General features: G+C 38.1%; 1 protein-coding gene across 6 annotated transcripts in view; it reads left to right on the plus strand.

Annotated features, from left to right (window-relative positions):
- The first annotated feature begins 5 nt into the window (after window positions 1–5).
- The window catches only part of GFM2 (GTP dependent ribosome recycling factor mitochondrial 2), a 63,655-nt gene continuing 42,897 nt past the window's right edge, over window positions 6–20,763 (plus strand). For 2 of the 6 annotated variants that reach the window (XR_008665248.1, XR_008665249.1), the window contains exons 1-7: window positions 19–132; window positions 578–636; window positions 5,528–5,614; window positions 7,379–7,463; window positions 8,956–9,013; window positions 9,453–9,550; window positions 20,444–20,569. Coding sequence is in view for 4 of the 6 variants with exons in the window: in XM_055331440.1 (XP_055187415.1) it covers window positions 5,552–5,614; window positions 7,379–7,463; window positions 8,956–9,013; window positions 9,453–9,550; window positions 20,444–20,569 (430 nt within the window). In the remaining 2 variants the exon portion in view is untranslated. The other 4 variants (XM_055331439.1, XM_055331440.1, XM_055331441.1 and 1 more) reach the window with 4 other exon arrangements.

Below are 20,763 nucleotides of genomic sequence, written 5' to 3' on the forward strand. Positions count from 1 at the left end.
CACTCCCGGAAGTGGCGGGCGCGGCGGCCGGAAGCGGCGGCTCCGAGGCCCTGGGTCCTGCGGGTGGCGGGGCGTTCGCGCAGGTGGCGTGTCCCGCGGGAGGAAGCCGGCCTCCGAGCGACCTGGTGCCGGGTGGGTACCGGGACCCGCCGCCCGCGGGCACCGGACGACGGCCAGCCGGGGCGGGAGGGGGGACGAGTGCCCGAGGCCGCGGCGGTCCCCGAGTCTTCGTGCCCGGAGTGGAGGCACCGCGGTGGGTCTGCGGTGTGAGGCTCTTCACGCCCCATCTTCTAGGGCGATTTATTTTCTTTAAGACCCGAATGCGAACCAGCATGTTCAGGCGCAGTGAAGTCCGCGATGTGGCTTCCTAGAACTAGCCCGGGTTTGGCTTCCCGTGCCGCCTGACGTCTTTGCTTAAACGTCATTTAAGTATCACTTAAGGGGCCTTGCTTGCAGCTCCCACCCGGTTCTGCTTTCCTGCCTGATTCTCCGCTAAGTGTTTAATTCCTTCTGTTTATCGCCGGTCTCCACTGGCCAGGATAGACACGGCCTGAGGCAGGGATGTCTTTCGTTTCAGCTTTCAACACGTTTACTAGGAGGCAGTGATAGGACAGAGTAACGACGAATTCTTGTTGAGTAAGTGAACTTGGTTCTTTTTTTTAAGATTTTATTTATTTACTCATGAGAGACATGGAGGCAGAGACGCAGGCGGGGGAGAAGCAGGCTCCACGCAGGAGCCCGACGCGGGACTGGATCCCGGGACCCCGGGGTCACGCCCTGGGCCGGGGCCAAGGCCGACGCTCCGCCGCTGAGCCCCCGGGCGCCCCCGAACTTAGCTCTCCTACTGACCCGGGAATGCGATAGATGGAAAGAAAGGTGAAGAGACTTTACGTGGTTGACCCGAGGTCACAGAAGACTTGGGACCCCAGCAAGTCTTCTGTAAACTAGTCAGGACTTTGCCCACTTGACGTTTCTGTTATGAGAAGTGTATGGGAAGCTTTAAAAAGAGGCGTAAAACACACGTAAAAAGTGCGTACCGTAGACATATGCTTCAGTGGGTATTCGGACTCTGACCACAGAGATAAGCAGCCCCTGAGTCCAGAAATTACATTAACCCGCGCGCCCCGGGAGCCTTCCTCCTGCCTCTTCCCAGTCACTGCCATTCCCGTGAAAATACCATCCTGACGTGTAACATAACGGATTGGCTTTTCCTGTTTTGTATTTTATATAATTGGAATCGTACAGTGTGAACTCTTTGTGTTGGCTTCGCTTGCTTAATATTGTGAGATTTATCCTTGTTTTCCTGTTACAGTTCTTTCAGCTTAAGGAAAATTTTAGTAGCTGTTAAAGTTGTGAACTCATCAGTATGATTTTTTCCATTTATGATTCTCAAATCCACTCATGCCCTTTTTTGCCATCTGATCCAGGAATAGAAAGTAAGTTCTAAAGGTTAGGCAGTAGACCTATTTTGATTCGTGTAAAATAGAGGCGGCATACTGGTTGGCTGTGTTGTTTATCTTATTTTCAGGGGTGATTGCCAGCTAAAAATGGCCTAAGAAGATCAACGTCAAACTTTTTTTTTTTAGAAAAATTGACTTCCTATATACCTGGCAAGGGCAAGTTGGATATCACTTCTTCATTTTATCTACCAAAAGCATATAGTAGATACCCACTCTACATTTTGGCAATCAGAAGCATGAAGTGTATTCCTCTGATTGGATGAAACTTTAGATAGAATCTCACCTATAGCAATAAATACTAAGTGAGAAGTCAGGAGGATGTGAGAGGATGCTTTTTATTGATTGTTTACGGTTAAGCCAAGCTTATTTGTTTTACAGAAGAGGAACAGGTATAGTAAGAGCTTTGTAAAAATTACTATGAATGAAGCCATTTGCTATTGTGATATGCAGGAGACAGACTAGAGTTTTTAAAGCTAACGGTATTCTCAAGGTTGGGAATCATGTGGTTTTTTTTCTAATAACCAGCTTCTTGCGTTGCTCCAATAAATGTTAGATAAACAAGGGAATTGGAAAGTGCTTTATTGATACAGTTGACCTAAATTTAAAAGTAAATACTTGAGCTGTTTATTAGCAAGTAAAAGTTACTTTGGTAAGCTTTGTTCTTGAAGAAGTTAAAGGCTAGAACTGATTTTTAAAATTTAGATAATATTTACATAACTTTAGATGATTTGTTTTAGAATATGTGCTAGAAATATTGTAAAAATGAATGTTTAGATTAATAGTATGAGATGATCTATTCAGTATAGAAAAAAAAGATGATATTAAGGATGGACAATAATAAACATACTGGCCTAATTCATACTTGATATTTTTTTCTAAAAAGCACTGGATATGATAAATCTGAAGTGGAGTTTCTAATTTGGGAGAAATTACTAAGTACAGTAACATACTATCTGCAAACACAGACCATTTTAACTTGATGCTTGCTTTAGGATCTTCTTTCCTATATTACTTGATTTAACATCACCTTCAATTTTGCTTGCATACTGATATATTTTATGATTTTTTTAAAGATTTTATTTATTTGACAGAGTGAGAGCACAAGCAGGGGGAGCAGGAGGGAGAGAGAGAGAAGCAGACTCCCCTCTGAGCAGGGAGCCTGATGTAGGGCTCCATCCCAGGACCCCTGGGATCATGACTCTAGCCAAAAGCATATGCTTAACCACCTGAGATACCCAGGTGCCCCTATGATTTCTCTTTTTGTATATTAAGCTTCACAGGCATGATAGTCTACTGTTTTTTTTTTTTTTTTTTGAAATCCATGTATTCTTTTTTTATGGTAGTGTAACTTGTTGCTAATAACGTAGGATGGGTATTACCTGTTTTTTTCTTCCTCATTATTGCTCTTTTACCATCAGGTGTTAGAGCATTTAATAAGCACTTTATTAGGCCTTAAGGAGGTCTGGACCTTTTATAGCATAACTTACTTGATGGCCCCAGTAGTAGGCAGCTATTTTTATTGAAAATCATTGATCCATGGGGAAGAAGAAAATCACTGGAGGGCCCTAATCAACTTAATAGGTGAAGAAATGAAGCATTGTGCTGGGCAGTGCTAGAAAAAGAACCCTCCTTTTGGAGAGCTCACAATAAAGGAGAGCTTGTAAATACTTTATTTGTCACAAGTAGATGTAAGGTCCAAGCATTATGGAAACAGGAAATTGGGAAAAGCTTTCAAGCGGGGCCTTGAAGATCTAATAGTATTTGAAAAGGTATGGGGGGGGGTGGGGTCTTGAGGATTCTAGGACTGCTTTCAGGCAGTGGCTGTGTTACATACTAAGGTGAGAAGGCACCAGAGTATAATGATTCTGGGGGAATTTTGGCAAGAGCTCCCTGATACAGAGTAGGGAATAGGAGAGTATAAGGCTGTGACAGTAGTTGGGGATAGATTTTGTTGTATTAGAAACCTTTAAAAGTTTTTGAGTAGGTAAGTGACGAGAGGAGGTTCTTTATTTGAAGGATATGGAATAAAGCAGTATTTCCCACTTCAGTGATTTGAATACTACTTTTTAAGACTGGTTATATCTGAATGTCACCTGTGTTATTTACTTAATTTTCCTCAAATTCACATTTTAAAGTAAAAAAAATTACTTTCTTAACCATTAGTATCTGCAAAATGGGTCCTATTGGCTAGTTTTTCTAATATTTAGTAAACCGTTTTTGTTTTTCTATAACCTAAAATAATCATGGGCATTCACTTGGAGGAAACAAGATGTTGGAATAAGCTTTCAAAATTTAATCTGTAGGAATCCTTCACACTCTTAAAAATGATTTAGAACTCTAAAGAGTATTGTTTATATGGGTTATAATTCATATTCAACTAATTAAGAATTAAAACTTTACAATACTTTAGAAATTCACTTAAACTTAATCCACTAAATCTTAATATAAGTAATATAGATGTATGAGAAATACCTATTATTTCCAAAGCAAAAATAACTTAGTTTGAGGAAAGTTTTACATTGCCTTACAATTTTGCAAGTTTCTTCAGTGTTGGGCATAATAGAAAATAGCTGGCATCTCCTGTCACTTTCTGTACTTGTTACTATGTGTGTATGATTTTTATTTTTGGTTGAACTATCTGATGAAAATTCAGCCTCATTATACATAGGTCATATAGGTGATTGGGGAAGGGAAGACTATTTTAAGTCTTTTCAGACAATTGTAGATGACCTTAGATGCTCTACCAGCCTTTGACAAGTGGTAGTTGCTTAGTTGCAATGTGGAGTCAAACCTTATTAGTGAGTTTATTTGTATTTGCTAGTGTTAAAATCTGTGGTTCTACATTGAATGGATCGAACATGCATGAGTGTTGTAAGTATCCTGAACTTTGGCACTGGAAGTCAAGAAGAGGGAATGGGTTCAAGATATATTTAAGAAATAAAATCAAAAGGATTTGGTGACTTCCTAAATGAAGGTTAGTGAGGAGTGCCTGGGTGGCTCAGTGGGTTAGTCAGCTCTTGATTTTAGCTCAGGTCATGATCTCAAAGTGGTGACGTTAAGCCCTGCCTACATCGGTCTCCTTGCTGAGCATGGAACCTGGATAAGATTCTCCCTCCCCTCCCCCTTCACTCTTTATGCTCTCGCTAAAAAAATAAATGAGAGTTAGTGTGGCTGTTTTGAGACAAAAAGGAAGAGATTTAGGAGTAAAAATAATGAATTTTTTTTAAAGATTTCACCTTTTTTTTTTTTTTGGTAAGGAATCTCCACTCCCAGCGTGGAGCTCAAAGTCCCCACCCCAAGGTCAAGAGTTAACACACTCCACCAACTGAGCCAGCCAGGTGCCCCAAAGTAAAGAGTTTGGACATGGTTTCTACTGTAACATGGCACACAGGGTCTCCCTGCTGTCTGCTTCCCAACCAGTCTCAGGTGCTTCCATGAACTTCTCATAGCTTTGATAATGTACTTGAAACATAGTTAATATTCAGGGAATGTTTTTAAACTAAAGATATTTAGTTTTATAATTCCTGAAGAGGACTTCATTTTGTATATTTTTTACTTATTTATGGTAGAAAAAATCAGAATATACAGATAAACCAGTAAGACTACCAATGAGAATTTACTGAGTTAACATGTAGATGCTTACCTTCCTATACTAAGTTTTGTATAATTACATAAATACATTGTAATTGGGGCGCCTAGGTAGCTCTGCCTATGTGTCTGCCTCTCTGTGTTTCTCATTGGATAAATAAAATCTAAAAAAAACAAAACAAAAACATTGTAATTGCTGTGGTAAGTTTCTTTAATCTCTCTTTTTCCAGAATATGCTCATATCTTGAAGAATTAAAGCATGTTGAAAAAAATAAAGAATATTTTAATTTGAGAACCATTTCTCATTTTTTCAGAATTTTTGTTTTCTGAATGATGCACTGAGTTTTTGATAGCTAAAAATATTGTACCTACTTTATAAAATATAATTTTACCGTATATATTACATATGCCTTGCTTTATGTATGTCTTACATATAATACATAAACTTAGTTTTAAAATCTTGTTTATTTCTTTTTCAGAGAATAACAGTTTAGAGGGTCAACATGTTGTCCAACTTGAGGAAGTTTGGAGTAAATAATAAGAAAATACCCATCCTGAACATAAATGTAAGCATTTCTTATAAAATTAAATGTACTTCAGCAACTTCAGTTACTTTACTTCCCAAAATGCCTAATATACTCTTAAACTAGCATATCTTTATTTTCATCAGTTTTTCTTAATAGGGAGAAACTGTGACCAAGAATCAGTACACTTTATTACTAGTCTGTAAATTTATCTTGTTACTTTAAAATTCCCTCTGTAGCATTTTAAAGACTCTCCATTTGTATATTCCATTTTGAAGTCATTAGTGTGGCCCGAGGGAGGAGTTACACAAGTTTTCTTTGGTGTTTTCATTGCTGATGCTTTTAGACTGCACATCTGTGACAGGTAGCTACTGTCTTGGCCTGGTTATTATGCCGTGGAAATTGAAATAGCTTTGAGTCTCTACTCTTGAAATATTTCCTTAGGATAATAGTGTTTTATTTCTAAAAATCTGGTAACTAATGTACAAGTAATACAGAAAACACAGGAATGCATTCCAAGATATCAAAAAGGGCATGTTGTGACAACCCAGAATTATTATATATACTAAGTGTAGCAATTCTAAATGTATTGGTGGGGGGGTGATGGTAGTGGAAATAAATGTATTCCAGTCATAATGTGTGTATCTAATGGTCTGGGGATAAATAGGGATGGAGAATATTCAACCTCTGTGTGGAAACACTGGGAGAAGATACCTCAGGAATTTTTTGAAATGCCAGATCCTAGTTCTTCCAACTTCTTCCCCCTCAGATATTTTTAAAGTTTCCCAGGTGATTCAAAGGTGTAGCCACTATAATAAATCCTGAGTTCTGGGACCCCCACCAGCTCTTAGCACTTATAGAGGAGAATCAAGGAGTAGCCAGTGTGAGAGATTACATTTAACTTTTCTGGTTCTCTGGAAATTTCAGGATTCTGGTGTTCAAACCGTAGCTCTCAGACTCACCTGGAGGTTGGGGTGCCTGCGTGGTATAGTCGGTTGAGCATCATACTCTTGTTTCTGCTCAGGTCTTGATCTCTGGGTCGTGAGCTTGAGCCCTATCTCAGCCTCTGCACTCCGTGCAGAGTCTGCTTGGGACTCTGCCTCTCTCTCTTAAATAAATCAGTCTTTAAAAACATCACCTGGAGGACTTGTTGAACCACAGCTTGTTCAGTACACTTGAAGCTAATATAGCATTATGTTAATTTTACTTCAGTTTTTAAAAGGAACTCCACAGACTGTTTGCCTCTATCCTCAGAGTTCTTGATTCTCTTGTCTGGAGTAAGTCCAGAGAATTTGTGTTCCCAGTGTTGATAATGCTGCATATCTCAGAGAACCACCTTCTAAACTCAGCTCAAAATACCATGTCAGTATTAGTTTTATTTTATTTTTATTTATTTTATTTAATTAATTAATTAATTAATTTATTAAAGATCTATTTATTTATTTATGATAGACACAGTGAGAAGGAGAGAGAGAGAGAGATAGAGACACAGGAGGAGGGCGAAGCAGGGTCCATGCCGGGAGCCCGACGTGGGACTCGATCCCGGGACTCCAGGATCCTCCCTGGGCCAAAGGCAGGCGCCAAACCACTGAGACACCTAGGGATCCCCATTAGTTTTATTTTTGTTATTTCCTGTAGTTTAGTTTTGGGTTGTCACATTTTAAAGGAGCTGGAGTTAAATTGGGACTACTTTGAGGAGATTCAAGAGTACTTTGTTCTCTGACAAAGCATAGTTAGATGTTAAAAGTACTCTAAGAAGTCATGCTAAAATAAAATTAATGTCAAGTTTCTTTTTCTCCTCACTAGAATATGCCTTGCTCTAAAATAAGAGCAAGTTTGAAAAGATTAAAGCTGTATGTGCTTCCTGGAAGAAATTACAGTTCTCTACCAGGTACAAATTTTGATTATTCTCACTGTACTTAAACTGCTTTTTTGCTTTCTCTGGTTGGCAAACATTCCTTTATTAAGGGTCTCCATTTTGAAAATAGTTCTTTTTACTTCTTGGCTCTTTTCTTGACATTATTAGGAGTTGGAAGTATTCTGATAGATGCCAGGAGGGAGTAACAGTAGGTGTGTACTTCTCACCTGCTGGCTGTCCAAATGAGCTAAACAAAGAGAAGTGTTGCTGGCTTTAGCAGCTGCCTCAGGAGTTTAGAGGGCTGTCTACTTGTAGAGTGCTCTTGCTGCAAAATACTGTTTGTCTAGTTCGTTTCCGGTTTTTATACAAAAGTATTTTCTGTCAATAGAGGTTTGCCTAAATAATTTATTTTGAAAGTTCTTAAGAGTAGTTGGTTAAATATTTATCTGGGACAGTTTGTATTAGGTAAAATGGCTATTAAAAGCTTGATGCTTGAAGAGCTAATTCTGAATGGTCCTCCTGGGTTTGAAGTAAGCTAGCACATGGGACACTTGAAACTGGTTTCATTATGTGGCTGTTCTCATTACCATCTTTGTCATGTGAGAATCATAGAGTAAAAATACTGATTGGCTGTGTGAGTTGTAATAGCATGTGAATTGAATGGCCTGCATTATTGGTTTGTATCTGTATTTCTATATTTTGTCATGCAGATTTATCTATAGCCATGCAGATCACCTGTAAGTCTTAAAACTGCCATGAGGTTTTCAAAATACAGTAGAACTGTTCTTATTAGAGAAATTTTGCAGAACTGATTTAAATAGTAGGAAGGTATAGCTTAAAATTATAAGTGTAACTGCATTTTTGCTTTAATATTATTAATAAAATACATGATAAGCACAGAGTAGATTATTATGGGCTTTTTGTATTCCAGAAATACTACTTGACCTTTTAAAAGTATTAGATTGTTATAGCTCCTGTTCAGTGATTTCTCTCAGGCCATCTTTAAAGGTACTGTGTGCTTGGGATTACTGAGGGAAGATAGAATTCAAATTGTACATAAATTCATTATTATCTGATATGGGGATCACTCTTTAACTCTTCAAGCCTTGACAGTGTAGGTCTATAGGACTGTGCATTTTATATTTCTTTGTTTCACTAGCTGTGGCCTTAAGATTATTGCTATGAATATTTCTAATTCTACATCTGTTATTATGTCTATTACAGAATTATAGAGGGTGGCAAATATTGGGGTAAATTTATATTTTTCTAAAAATATGATCTAGAAATTGACTTTTAAAAACTGTATCTTATATCATCCATTGTCTTTTCTTTCTCTCTCTCTTTTTTTTTTTCCATTGCCTTTTCTTTACGAAGTACAGGGAAATAATTTTTAGGTAAATGAGTGTTTTATTTAGCTTGGAATTTTCTTTAATTGTAGTTATAGTATTTGTGTAAAATTACTTCTTTGATGTGTAAAGGGAAAAATTTTTAAACTTTTATATATGTATAACCCTCTTTCCATTAGGTTTAGTTGGAAATGATATCAAATCTCTTCATTCTATCATCAGTCCTCCCATAGCTAAGTAAGTACTATTATTGATATACTCTTTTCTGTATACTGCTTAAAAAGTTAAGAGTTTCTGTCATAGGCTTAATTTAGCATTGTTAATTCAGCTTTCTGCCCTAGCTAATTATAAATAATAGTTAATTATAGATAGGTGTTGGTATGTATCTTAAAAGCTATTTTTTGCTCAATTTAATACTAAGTATTTTTAATGCAGTAACAGCATTAGAAATAAAAGTAGCATAGAAATAAAAGATTTGTAAGATAGTTCACTCTTTTGTTAGCTGTTTTGTCAGAATAATTTGGTAGGGATACGTTTTCTGTTTATCTGGGTTTTATGCCTTATAAAAATTCCTGAAATATTAACCAGCTTTGAAATTTGTATTGCACAGACATTTTGGTTTTACATTTTTAGTAATGTCCATCTTGTACTATGTGCTTCATTTTCCTACTAACAGAATCCGTAATATTGGAATTATGGCTCATATTGATGCAGGGAAAACGACCACGACAGAAAGAATATTGTACTATTCTGGATACACAAGATCACTGGGAGGTTAGAATGGATTCCTCCTCTTCCCAACCCCCATTAGCAAACACATCATTGGAAAATATTTTGATTAAGAAGTCAACCTAGAGATCGTGAGTATGGCACGGAAGCAATGATTATCTAAACCACAACACAAAGATAAGGTAGTTGTGACATCCACTAAAGAGTCTTCTTAGGTTCAACTAAACATTCAGATTCACAGGATTATTTTGGGCCATAGTTCACTCTGGTCTACTCAGAAGGCTATTAGGACAGGAACCATAGTTTCCCAGCACACCGGTGATAGAGGTTTGTTTCCGCACTTCCAAGTCCACATAGCTTCTGGGAGCTACCCATCTTTGGCTCCCCAAAAGTGATAGTTTACTTTAACGTAGTAAGATTCACAGGAAACAATGTGGCTTACCATCCTCATGTCCCTTAGGAATAGATACCTTTTGTTCTAGCTCCGTGGGCTATCTTGAGGTTTACTACAAAGGACATGTCTTATCCCACTCTGAACCGTAAAGCTATGTATCTCCATCAGCTATTTATAGTTCACGTAAAGCTCTTCCCAGTTCAGATGTAGCTTACCAATCACAAATTATTTTTTCTATGTGATATGTTGCCTTGCAATATAGTTGACATACTTGTGTTTTCTAGCTTCTAGAAGAAAAGAACCAGAAAGTTAACCAAAGGTCAAATTCTCCTGTAGAAGAAAGTCTTGTTAATCCAACTGCAGTAGTAGTAGTATTTACCTGTTTTTATTTTTTAATTGTGTCAAAAAACTGTGGTTCTTGACCAGTTGTGCACATTTGAATTCCCGTGTAGTTGTGTTTTTTTTTTTTTTAAGATTTTATTTATTCAGAGAAAGAGAGAGAGAGAGAGAGAGAGAGAGAGGCAGAGATACAGGCAGAGGGAGCCTGCTTCTCCATACAGGGAGCCTGACTTGGGACTCTATCCCGGGTCTCCAGGATCAGGCCCTGGGCTGAAGGTGGCGCTAAACTACTGAGGTACCGGGCTGCCCTGTTTATATTGTTTTTAAATGACAGTGCCCTAGCTCTATTCTGGAGATTAAGATTCAGCAAGTATGTAGTGTGGCCTAGTGTCTGTATTTTTTTTTTAAACATTTTATTTATTCATGAGGCACACAGGGAGAGAGAGAGAGAGAGAGAGAGAGAGATTGAGAGAGAGAGAGAGAGAGAGAGAGAGAGGGGCAGAGACACAGGCAGAGGGAGAAGCAGGGACCACGCAGGGAGCCTGACGTGGGACTCGATCCCAGGTCTCCAGGATCACATCCTGGGCTGAAGGCGGCACTAAACCGCTGGGCCACTGGGGCTGTTCCTGGTGTATTTTTGTGTCATATATTTTGAAACTGTGTTTATCTCATACACATTTATGATTGTTGTCTCTGATAAACCCACTTTTTTTTATCATTATGAAATGCCTCTCTTTATCTCTGGTAAAATACTTTGTTTTGAAATTTGAAATGTCGGGATCCCTGGGTGGCGCAGCGGTTTGGCGCCTGCCTTTGGCCCAGGGCGCGATCCTGGAGACCCGGGATCGAATCCCACGTCAGGCTCCCGGTGCATGGAGCCTGCTTCTCCCTCTGCCTGTGTCTCTGCGCCTCTCTCTCTCTCTCTCTGTATGACTGTCGTAAATAAATAAAAAAAAAAATTGAATTTTGAAATGTCAAGGTCATGATGTCTTTATTACCAGAAGTGGAAATAAATATCTTTTTCAAAAGCTCCACAGAAATTTTGAAATGCATTCTATTGGGAACCATTTCTCTAGACCCTTGAAATTGGTTGAAACTTCACATAGAATGTTCACAAGAACATTCATGGTGATAGTTTCCAAAACATGAACACATGCTTTTTTCATAAAATTACTGCTATGTTAATGGGGCTCTAACAGCAAAACATGGAACATTATCAGGCTTCTTCTGTCGTGACACAAATATGATCTTAATTCTTCCCTCACATCCCAGCTGATATCCCTGAAGCAAGGGTCCAGATGAGGTGGCACAAGTAATGTTCAAGTTACCTTTTTTTTAACTGTGTTAAAAAAACATGTAACATTTACCATATTACCCATTTGTAAGTGCACGTTTAAGTAGTGCACAGTATATATATTTATACTGTTGGCAACCAGTCTTCAGAACTTTTTAATCTTGTGTAACCCTCCTAAACCCATTAAGTAATAACTCCACATATTTTCCTCTGCCCAGCTCCTGGAAACTACCATTCCACTCTTTCTGTTAATTTGATACCTCATGTAAGTGGGATCGTGGAGTGTTTTTTTTGTGACTGGCTTATTTAATATGTAGCCCCATGTCCTCAGGGTTTGTTTTTACAGCTCTGCTTCTACAACAGCTCTGTATGTTATGCTGTGCTCACCATGAGTGTAGCTACCATCTGACACCACACAACACTATTACAATGCCATCAGCTATCGTCTATATGCTGTACCTTTCATCACCAGCACTTATTCCGTAACCAGAAGTCTTCCAGTCCCCTTAACTCATTTGCCATCCTCCTGTCTTCCTTGCCTCTGGCAGCTGTCAGTTCTCATGGTATTTATGGGTCTGCTTCTGCTTTTTGTTTGTTTTAGATTCCACATATAAGTGAAATCATATGGTATTTGTCTGTCTTCGTATGACTTATTTTACTTAGCCTGATACCCTCTAGTTCCATCTGTGTTTAGATGGAAAGATCTCATTATTCTTTGTGGCTGAAAGCCACAAATAGCCATACTATTCCTGTGTGTGTGTGTGTGTGTGTGTGTGTGTGTGTACACCACATCTTTATTCATTTATCTATTGTTGGACTCTTAGATTGCTTCCATATCTTGGCTGTTGTAAATAATGCTGCAATAAACGTAGGGGTGCATGTTTCCCTTTCAGTTAGTGTTTTTGTATTTTGAGGGTAAATACCCAGTAGTGTGATTACTGGGTTGTTAGGGTAGTTCTATTTTTAGCTTTTTGAGGAACCTCCCAACTGTTTTCCACAGTAGCTCCACCAGTTTGTACTGCCACCAATAGTGTAAGAGGATTCCTTTTTTTCCACATCTTTGCCAACACTTGTTTTCATGTGTTTTTGAGCCCAGCCATTCTGACAGATGTGAGGCAGTAGCTCATTGTGATTGTGATTTGTATTTCCCTGATGAAGAGTGATTTTGAGCATCTTTTTATGTGTCTGTTGGTCATCTGTATGTCCTCTTTGGAGAAACATCTGTTCAAATCTTCTACCCATCTTTTAATTGGATTGTTTTTGGGTATTGTATCAATTCTTAAATATATTTTTGGATACTAATCCAGTATTGAATATGTCATTTGCAAATATCTTCTCCTATTCAATAGGTTGTGTTTTAGTTTTGTTGTTTCCTTTGCTACACAGAACATTTTATTTCAGTGTAGTCCCAATAGTTTATTATTGCTTTTATTTCCCTTTCCTTAGGAGATATATTTAGAAGGATGTTGCTAAAACTTAGGTTAAAGAAATTACCTCCTGTGTTCTCTTTCAGGATTTGTATGGTTTCAGGTCTCACATTTAGGTCTTTATTCTGTTTGAGATTATTTTTGTGTATGGTGATAGAAACTGGTCTGGTTTCCTTCTTTGTATGTGGTTGTCCAGTTTTCCCAACATATATTGAAGAGACTTTTCCTCATTGGATAGTCATTCCTCCTTTGTCAAATACGAATTGACTATATATTATGGGTTTATTTTTGGGTTTGTGTTCTATTCCATTGATCTATGTGTGACTTTTCCTCATTGGATAGTCATTCCTCCTTTGTCAAATACGAATTGACTATATATTATGGGTTTATTTTTGGGTTTGTGTTCTATTCCATTGATCTATGTGTCTATTTTTACGCCAAGTACCATACTTTTTATTACTACAGCTTTGTAATATAACTTGAAATCTGGAATTGTGATACCTCCAGTTTTACTTACCTTTTTCAAGATTGCTTTGGCTATTTAGGGTTTTTTATAGTTCCATAAAAATTTTAGGATTATTTGTTCTAGTTCTCTGAAAAATGTTGATATTTTGATAGGAATTGCATTAAATATGTAGATCACTTTAGGCATTTTGGACATTTTAATAGTATTCTTGAGCATGGAGTATCTTTCCATTTCTTTGTGTCATTTTGAATTTCTTTCATCAGCGTTTTATAGTTTTTAGAGTACAAGTCTTTCACGTCTTTGGTTAAGTTTATTTGAAGGTATTTTATTTTTGTTGCAGTTATAAGTTGTAAATGGGATTGTTTTCTTAATTTTTGCTGCTGCTCTACTATTAGTGTGTAAGAATGCAATAGATTTTTGAACATTGATTTTGTATCCTATGACCTGACTTTGTGGTGGAGTCTTTAGGGTTTTGTTTTGTTTCATTTTTAAATTTTATTTATTTATTTTTAAATATTTTATTTCTATTTATTCATGAGAGACACACACACACACACAGAGAGAGAGAGAGAGAGAGAGAGAGAGAGAGAGAGAGGTAGAGACACAGGCAGAGGGAGAAGCAGGCTCCATGCAGGGAGCCGGATGTGGGACTTGATCCCAGGACTCCAGGATCACACCCTGGACCAAAGGCAGGTGCTAAACCACTGAGCCACCCAGGGATCCCGTTTGATTTTTTTAAATTTAAATTTATTTTGCCAACATACAGTGTAACACCCAGTGCTCATCCCATCAGGTGCCCACCTCTGTGCTTAGGGTTTTTTTATGTATAGTGTCATGTCAAATGCAAGTAATGACAGTTTGACTTATTCCTTACCAGTTTAGTTGCCTTTTGTTTCTTTATGTTGTCTGATTACTGTGGCTAGGACTTCTAGTACTATGTTGAATAAAAGGGGTGATAGTAGATACATCTGTCCTGTTCCTGTCCTTAGTGGGGAAACTCTCAGTTTTTATCTATTATGTAAAATGTTGACTGTGGATTTTTCATATAAGGCCTTTTATTATGTGAGGTATATTTCCTCTAGACCTACCTTGTTGAACATTTTTATCATGAATGGATGTTGTACTTTGTCAAATGCTTATTTTGCATCTGTTGAAATGATTATATAGTTTTTATCTTTTGATGTGAGGTATCATGTTAATTGTTTTGCAGATATTGAATCACTGTTGTATCCTAGGAATGTATGATTTTTTTAATACATTGGATTAATACAATTGGATTTTTTTTTTAAGATTTATTTATTTATTCATTCAGAGAGAGCGAAGAGAGAGGCAGAGACACAGGCAGAGGGAGAAGCAGGCTCCATGCAGGAAGCCCGATGTGGGACTCGATCCTGGGTCTCCAGGATCACACCCCGGGCTGCAGGTGGCACTAAACCACTGTGCCACTGGGGCTGCCCCAATTGGATTTTTTTAATACATTAGATTCAGTTTGCTAGTATCTTGTTGAGGGTTTTACATATATATTCATGAGAGAGATTGGCCTGTAGTTCTCTTTTTTGGCAGTGTCTTTACTGGTTTTGGTATCAGGATGATACTGGCTTCATAGAATAAAATTGAAAGTTTTCCTTACTCTTATATTTTTTGGAACAGTTTGAGAAGAATAAATATTACCTTTATAAATGTTTGGTAGAATTTGCCTGTGAAGCGGTCTGGTCCTGGACGTCTGTTTTTTGAGAGTTATTTGATTACTGATTCAATTTCATTGCCAGTAACTGGTCTGTTCAAATTTTATGTTTCTTCCTGCTTTAGTTTTGGGAGATAATATGTTTCTATGAATCCGTCCATTTCTTATGAATTGTCCAATTTGTTGGCATATAGGTTTTCATAATATTCTGTAATATTATGTAATTTTTATGGTATTGGTATTTCTCTTCTTTGATTAATGATTTTATTTGGGTCCTCTTTTTTTTTTAATGAGTCTTGCTAGAGGTTTATCAATTTTGAACTTTTCAGAGAACCAGTTCCTGGTTTCGTTGGTCTGTTCTATTGTTTTTTTTTTTTTTAGTTTACGTATCATATTTGGTCTAATCTGTATTATTTCCTTCCTTTTGCTGGGTTTGGGCTTCATGTGTTCTTTTTCTTGCTCCTTTAAATGTAAGTTTAAGTTGTTTTGAGATTGTTTTTTTCTTGAGGTAGGCCTATATTGCTATAAACTTTCCTCTTAAAACCACTTTTGATGCATCCCAGAGTTTTGGATCATTGTGTTTTCATTTTCATTTTCATTTGTTTCCATGTAATTTTTGATTTCTCAGTTGACCCATTCATTGTTTAGAAGTGTTTTATTTAACCTTCATATGTCTGCTCTTTCCAGATTTTTTTCTTGTAGTTGATTTCTAGTTCACTGTGTTGTGATCAGGGAAGATTAATGATATGCCTTTGATTTTTATAATTTTATAATTTGTTGAGACTTGTTTTGGCCTAATATGTGATCTTCTCAGTAGGACAGTATTCTTTGTGCACTTAAAAAGAATGTATATTCTGTTATTTTAGGATGGAATGTTCTGAATGTGTCTGTTAAATACATCTGGTCCAGTTTGGTATTCAAAGTCCTTGTTTCCTTGTGTATTTTCTCTTTGAATGATCTGTCTCTTGATGCAAGTGGTGTGTTACAATCTCCTATTACTATATTATTATCAATTAGTTCCTTTAAGTTTGTTATTAAGTGTTTAATGTATTTGGATGCTCCCGTGTTGAGTGCATAAATATTTTGTGATTATTATATTCTCTAGCTATGGAATGTACCCTTTATTATTATATAGTGTTCTTTTTTGTTTCTGGTTATAGACTTTGTTTTAAAGTCTGTTTTGTCTTATGCAAATATTGCTGCTCCAGTTTTCTTTTGACATCCATTTGCATGATAAATGTTTCTCCGTCCCTTCACTTTCTTTTAAAATTTAAACCCATTCTTTACTCCTCTCCCCGCAACATCTTAGGTATATGGACTGAATTTTACAGAAATAATTATTTTTAATACTTTTGTGTTTTTTACCTTTTATACTTTCACTGTGGTCTTTGCGAGTCCCCTGTTATATTTCTAATAGGGCTAATTTAGTGGTCTTGAACTCCCTTAGATATTGTTAGGCTGAGAAACACTCTCTCCTTCTGTTCCAAATGATAGCCTTGCTGGATAGAGTATTCTCGGCTGCAAATATTTCTCCTTTCAGCACTTTGAATATATCATGCCACTTCTTTATGGCCTGCAAAGTTTCCACTCAAAAGGCTGCTGATAGCCTCATAAGGTTTTCTTTTTTTTTTTTTAATAAATTAATTTTTATTGGTGTTCAATTTACCAACATACAGAATAACACCCAGTGCTCATCCCGTCAAGTGCCCCCCTCAGTGCCCGTCACCCATTCACCCCCACCCCCCACCCTCCTCCCCCTCCACCACCCCTAGTTCATTTCCCAGAGTTAGAAGTCTTTATGTTCTGTCTCCCTTTCTGATATTTCCCACACATTTCTTCTCCCTTCCCTTATATTCTCTTTCACTATTATTCATATTCCCCAAATGACTCATAAGGTTTTCTTTGTATGTAACTGTCTTTTCTCTTTAAAATGCTTTATTTATCACTATTTTTTCTGTTCTAATTCTTAATGTGTCTTGGTGTGAACCTCCTTGCGTTGAATTTGTTGGGAGTCTCTGTGCCTCTTGAATCTGGATCTCTGTTTCCTGCCCCACATTTGGGATGTTTTCAGCTATTTTTTCTTCAGATACATTTTCTGCCCCCCTTTCTCTACTTCTGGGATCACTATAATGCAAATGTTGTTATACTTGATTGAGTCACTGAGTTCTCTAAGTCTATTTCTGTTATGCATTGTTCCTCTCTCATCTGTTCAGCTTACTTGCTTTCCATTACTCTGTCCTCCAGGTCACTAGTAAGTTTCTGTTTTTTTATAGCCTACTGTTTATTCCATCTATCATATTTTTAACTTCATTTATTGAGTTCTTTATGTCTGATAATGTTATTTTATTTCTTTGCTAAGGATCACACCGATAATGTCCACTCTTTTCTCAAGTTCAGTGAATATCTTTATGATCATTACTTTTTATTTATTTTTTAAATGATCATTACTTTAAATTCTCTGTCAGGTATACTAACTTCTTTTTCACTTGTATCTCCAGTTGTGATTTTGTCAAGTTCTTTCCTTTGGATCACATTCCTGTGTCTCCTCATTTTGTCTATCTCTGTGTTCTTTTTCTGTGTGGTAGGAAAGTCAGTTAAAATCTCATGCTCTTTAAAATAGTGGCTTCATGAAGGAGAGGTTCTGTATCTCCCTGCAGCACAGTGTTTCCTGTTCACCAGAATGTGACACTTCAATGGAGTCCCCTCTGTGTGTTTCTTGCATCCTACTATTTTGCTTTCCTTTTCATTTTAGACTTCTGCACAGACTCTCCCTGTTGGGAGCTGTACTTGCTTTCTCTGGGTGTTAGTGAGACCCAGGCAGACTGGCTATGAGGGGGCATGACCATAGAAAGGCTAGGGGGCGGGTACAGCATTGTTTTCAAAATTTGTGGAGTCACTAGTCCTAGGTCCAGATCCCCTACGTTGTGGTGGTAGCCATTTGTGCAGCACGTGTTAGCAGCCTGGCACAAGGCACATGTCTGAGGTCACAGCAAGGGGCACGTGGGTCTGTATGCATGGTGGCTGGGGGCCTGTGGCAGTTGGGCAGTGCACACGTGTCTTCACAAAGTCTGCACCAAACTGCTAGGCCTGGCCACATCCCCCCAGAGTGCAGTGGTGGCACAGTAGGCAGAGGCATCGACTAGGTGGGGCACGCATAATGCTGAAAAAATTTGCCCTGACTCCAGGGATGGCAGACTTGGAGTGGGTGAGTCCTGGGGAGAACTCATGGTCATGGTGCATTGCTCACAAGTTAGTAGCAAGTATCTGTGCAGCACTCTCCTGGCAGGTGGCTCTGTGTTAATGCCGAGGAATAGGGGAGGAAAATGCCACCTGCCAGCTCCTTTGTTCCCAGGGAAGTTCCCCAATCTGCCCTGAAATCCAAATAAATGGATCTCCTTCCCCTTGTGCCATCTGTTGCTTCTATGTTGCCTTTTGTGCAGATTCTTACCTCTTAAAGGGCAGGGACCTGGCTATCGCACATCCTCCTTGCTCACCTAGTGCTGAGTCAGCTGACCTTCAGAGCTCCAGACTCCAAGTCTGCTGGTTATACTAACTCATGGAATTCAGCCCTTCTGGTTTTTAGGCCAGATTGTACAGGGATTTATTTTCCCTGGTGCTTTCTCTTCTTCTCTCCCTCCTGCGGGCACCTCTCCACCACCTTTCCGCTTTCCCTAACCTCTCCCATGCTGGCTATTTCTCTGCATCGGGCTGTGGAATTTGTTCTGCTAGTCTTCAGATTGCTCTCCAGTTAATGGATGTGGATGTGAGTGATAACCTAGTGGTAAACGTGGACTGGGGTGGGTGTAGGGTCCTCCTACTCTGTCATCTTGTACTCCCTCCTCCTACAGATGTTTAAAAAACTGTTTAGAACTTTTGGTTAGCTACTTGGTTATTGTTTCATTAATGGTGCTTGTTTGCTTGGTTATGTTGTGAATAACGATGTAATTCTTTAACATAGATATTTGGAGGTCCTGACAAATCCATATTTCTTGCTGTTTCTCCCTCTTTTGGTACATTATACATTTATATGCACGTTTACATACATAAACAGTGGGGAACCTGGCTAGGATTTCAGAGGTTTAATGCTGACATAAGTAGTGGTAGTATAAGGCCATGATAATTTGGGTTTTGAATTTTGAATGATAAAGATGAGCTCATTTTCATTACTTCTTTTTTTTTTTTTTTTTTTATTTATTTATGATAGTCACAGAGAGAGAGAGAGAGGCAGAGACACAGGCAGAGGGAGAAGCAGGCTCCATGCACCGGGAGCCCGATGTGGGACTCGATCCGGGGTCTCCAGGATCGTGCCCTGGGCCAAAGGCAGGCGCCAAACCGCTGCGCCACCCAGGGATCCCTCATTTTCATTACTTCTATATAAGTTTAATCAGAATACAATGTATATAATTCAAGAATTTTAATGCAGAATAATTTGACCTTTTGCGTAGTCAAGATGAACTTTATCCATGGCTTTGTACTGTAGAAATTCTACCAAGATTTTATTTTCATTTGTACAAATAAATGCCTTTTGGGGGAACATTTAATGAAAAGGGTTTGAAAAGGAGAATTTAACTTTGGAGGAATTTTTTCTCTACCTTGTTCCATGTACCTGCCATTTACTTACTCATTTCATTCTTAAAGCAACCCTGCAAGGTTGCCTTTATTCATATTTTACAAACTAGGTTAAGTAACTTGTTTAAGATAATAGAGTAGTAATGGTAAAGTTGGGACTTAAATCTAGGTCTGTCTGGGCCCTTTCATTGCTCTGTCAAGGAATCAGCCATGAGGAACATAAAGGATAATGAAAGGTAAACTAGGGGGAAAAAAATGAAAGGAATATCAAGTTCAGTAAAATTAAAGTATTTAAACAAATTTTATCTTAGTTATTACAGAAAAATTATTTTTCATGGAAAAATTACTAATTTTGCTAGAAAAGCTTTTTCTAGAATAAGGACTTATTTAATCTAAGGGCCATAAATATTAAACCAAATTTTTTTTTAAACCAAATATTTTATAAACAGTCTTAAAGCAAATTAAAATGTCAGGTAGAAGGGCACCTGGATGGCTCACTGATTAAAGATCCTACTCTTGATTTCAGCCCAGGGTCATGATCATAGGATCCTGGGATCAAGCTCTGCTCAGGTGGTGACTGCCTGGGATTCTCTCTCTCACTCTGCCTGTCCCTCCACCCCTGCTCACGCTCCACACACTCTGTCTCAGAGTATCTCTCTTTCTCTCTCTGCAAAAAAATAAATAAATAAACTGTCTAGTAGATATCATACCACAGTGAAATGTATTTGGTATCAAGCTTAACTGTGTCGTCTTTTTCTTTGTTAGATGTTGATGATGGAGACACGGTGACAGATTTTATGGCTCAAGAGCGAGAAAGAGGCATTACTATTCAATCTGCTGCTGTTACCTTTGATTGGAAGGGGTATAGAGTCAATCTAATTGATACTCCAGGTATGGTACTGTTCTAGCAATGCAGAGATGCTACATTATTGGAGGTTTTTGTTGTGGATGTGTTTTCTTTTAAATTGTGACAAAACATATATATATTGGGGTACCTGGGTGGCTCAGACAGTTAAGTGTCTGCCGTGTCTGCCTTTGGCTCATGTCATAATCTCTGGGTCTTGGGATCGAGCCCCAAGTCAGTC

Source organism: Nyctereutes procyonoides, unplaced genomic scaffold (genome assembly GCF_905146905.1).
Source record: "Nyctereutes procyonoides isolate TBG_1078 unplaced genomic scaffold, NYPRO_anot_genome, whole genome shotgun sequence".
NCBI lineage: Eukaryota > Metazoa > Chordata > Mammalia > Carnivora > Canidae > Nyctereutes > Nyctereutes procyonoides.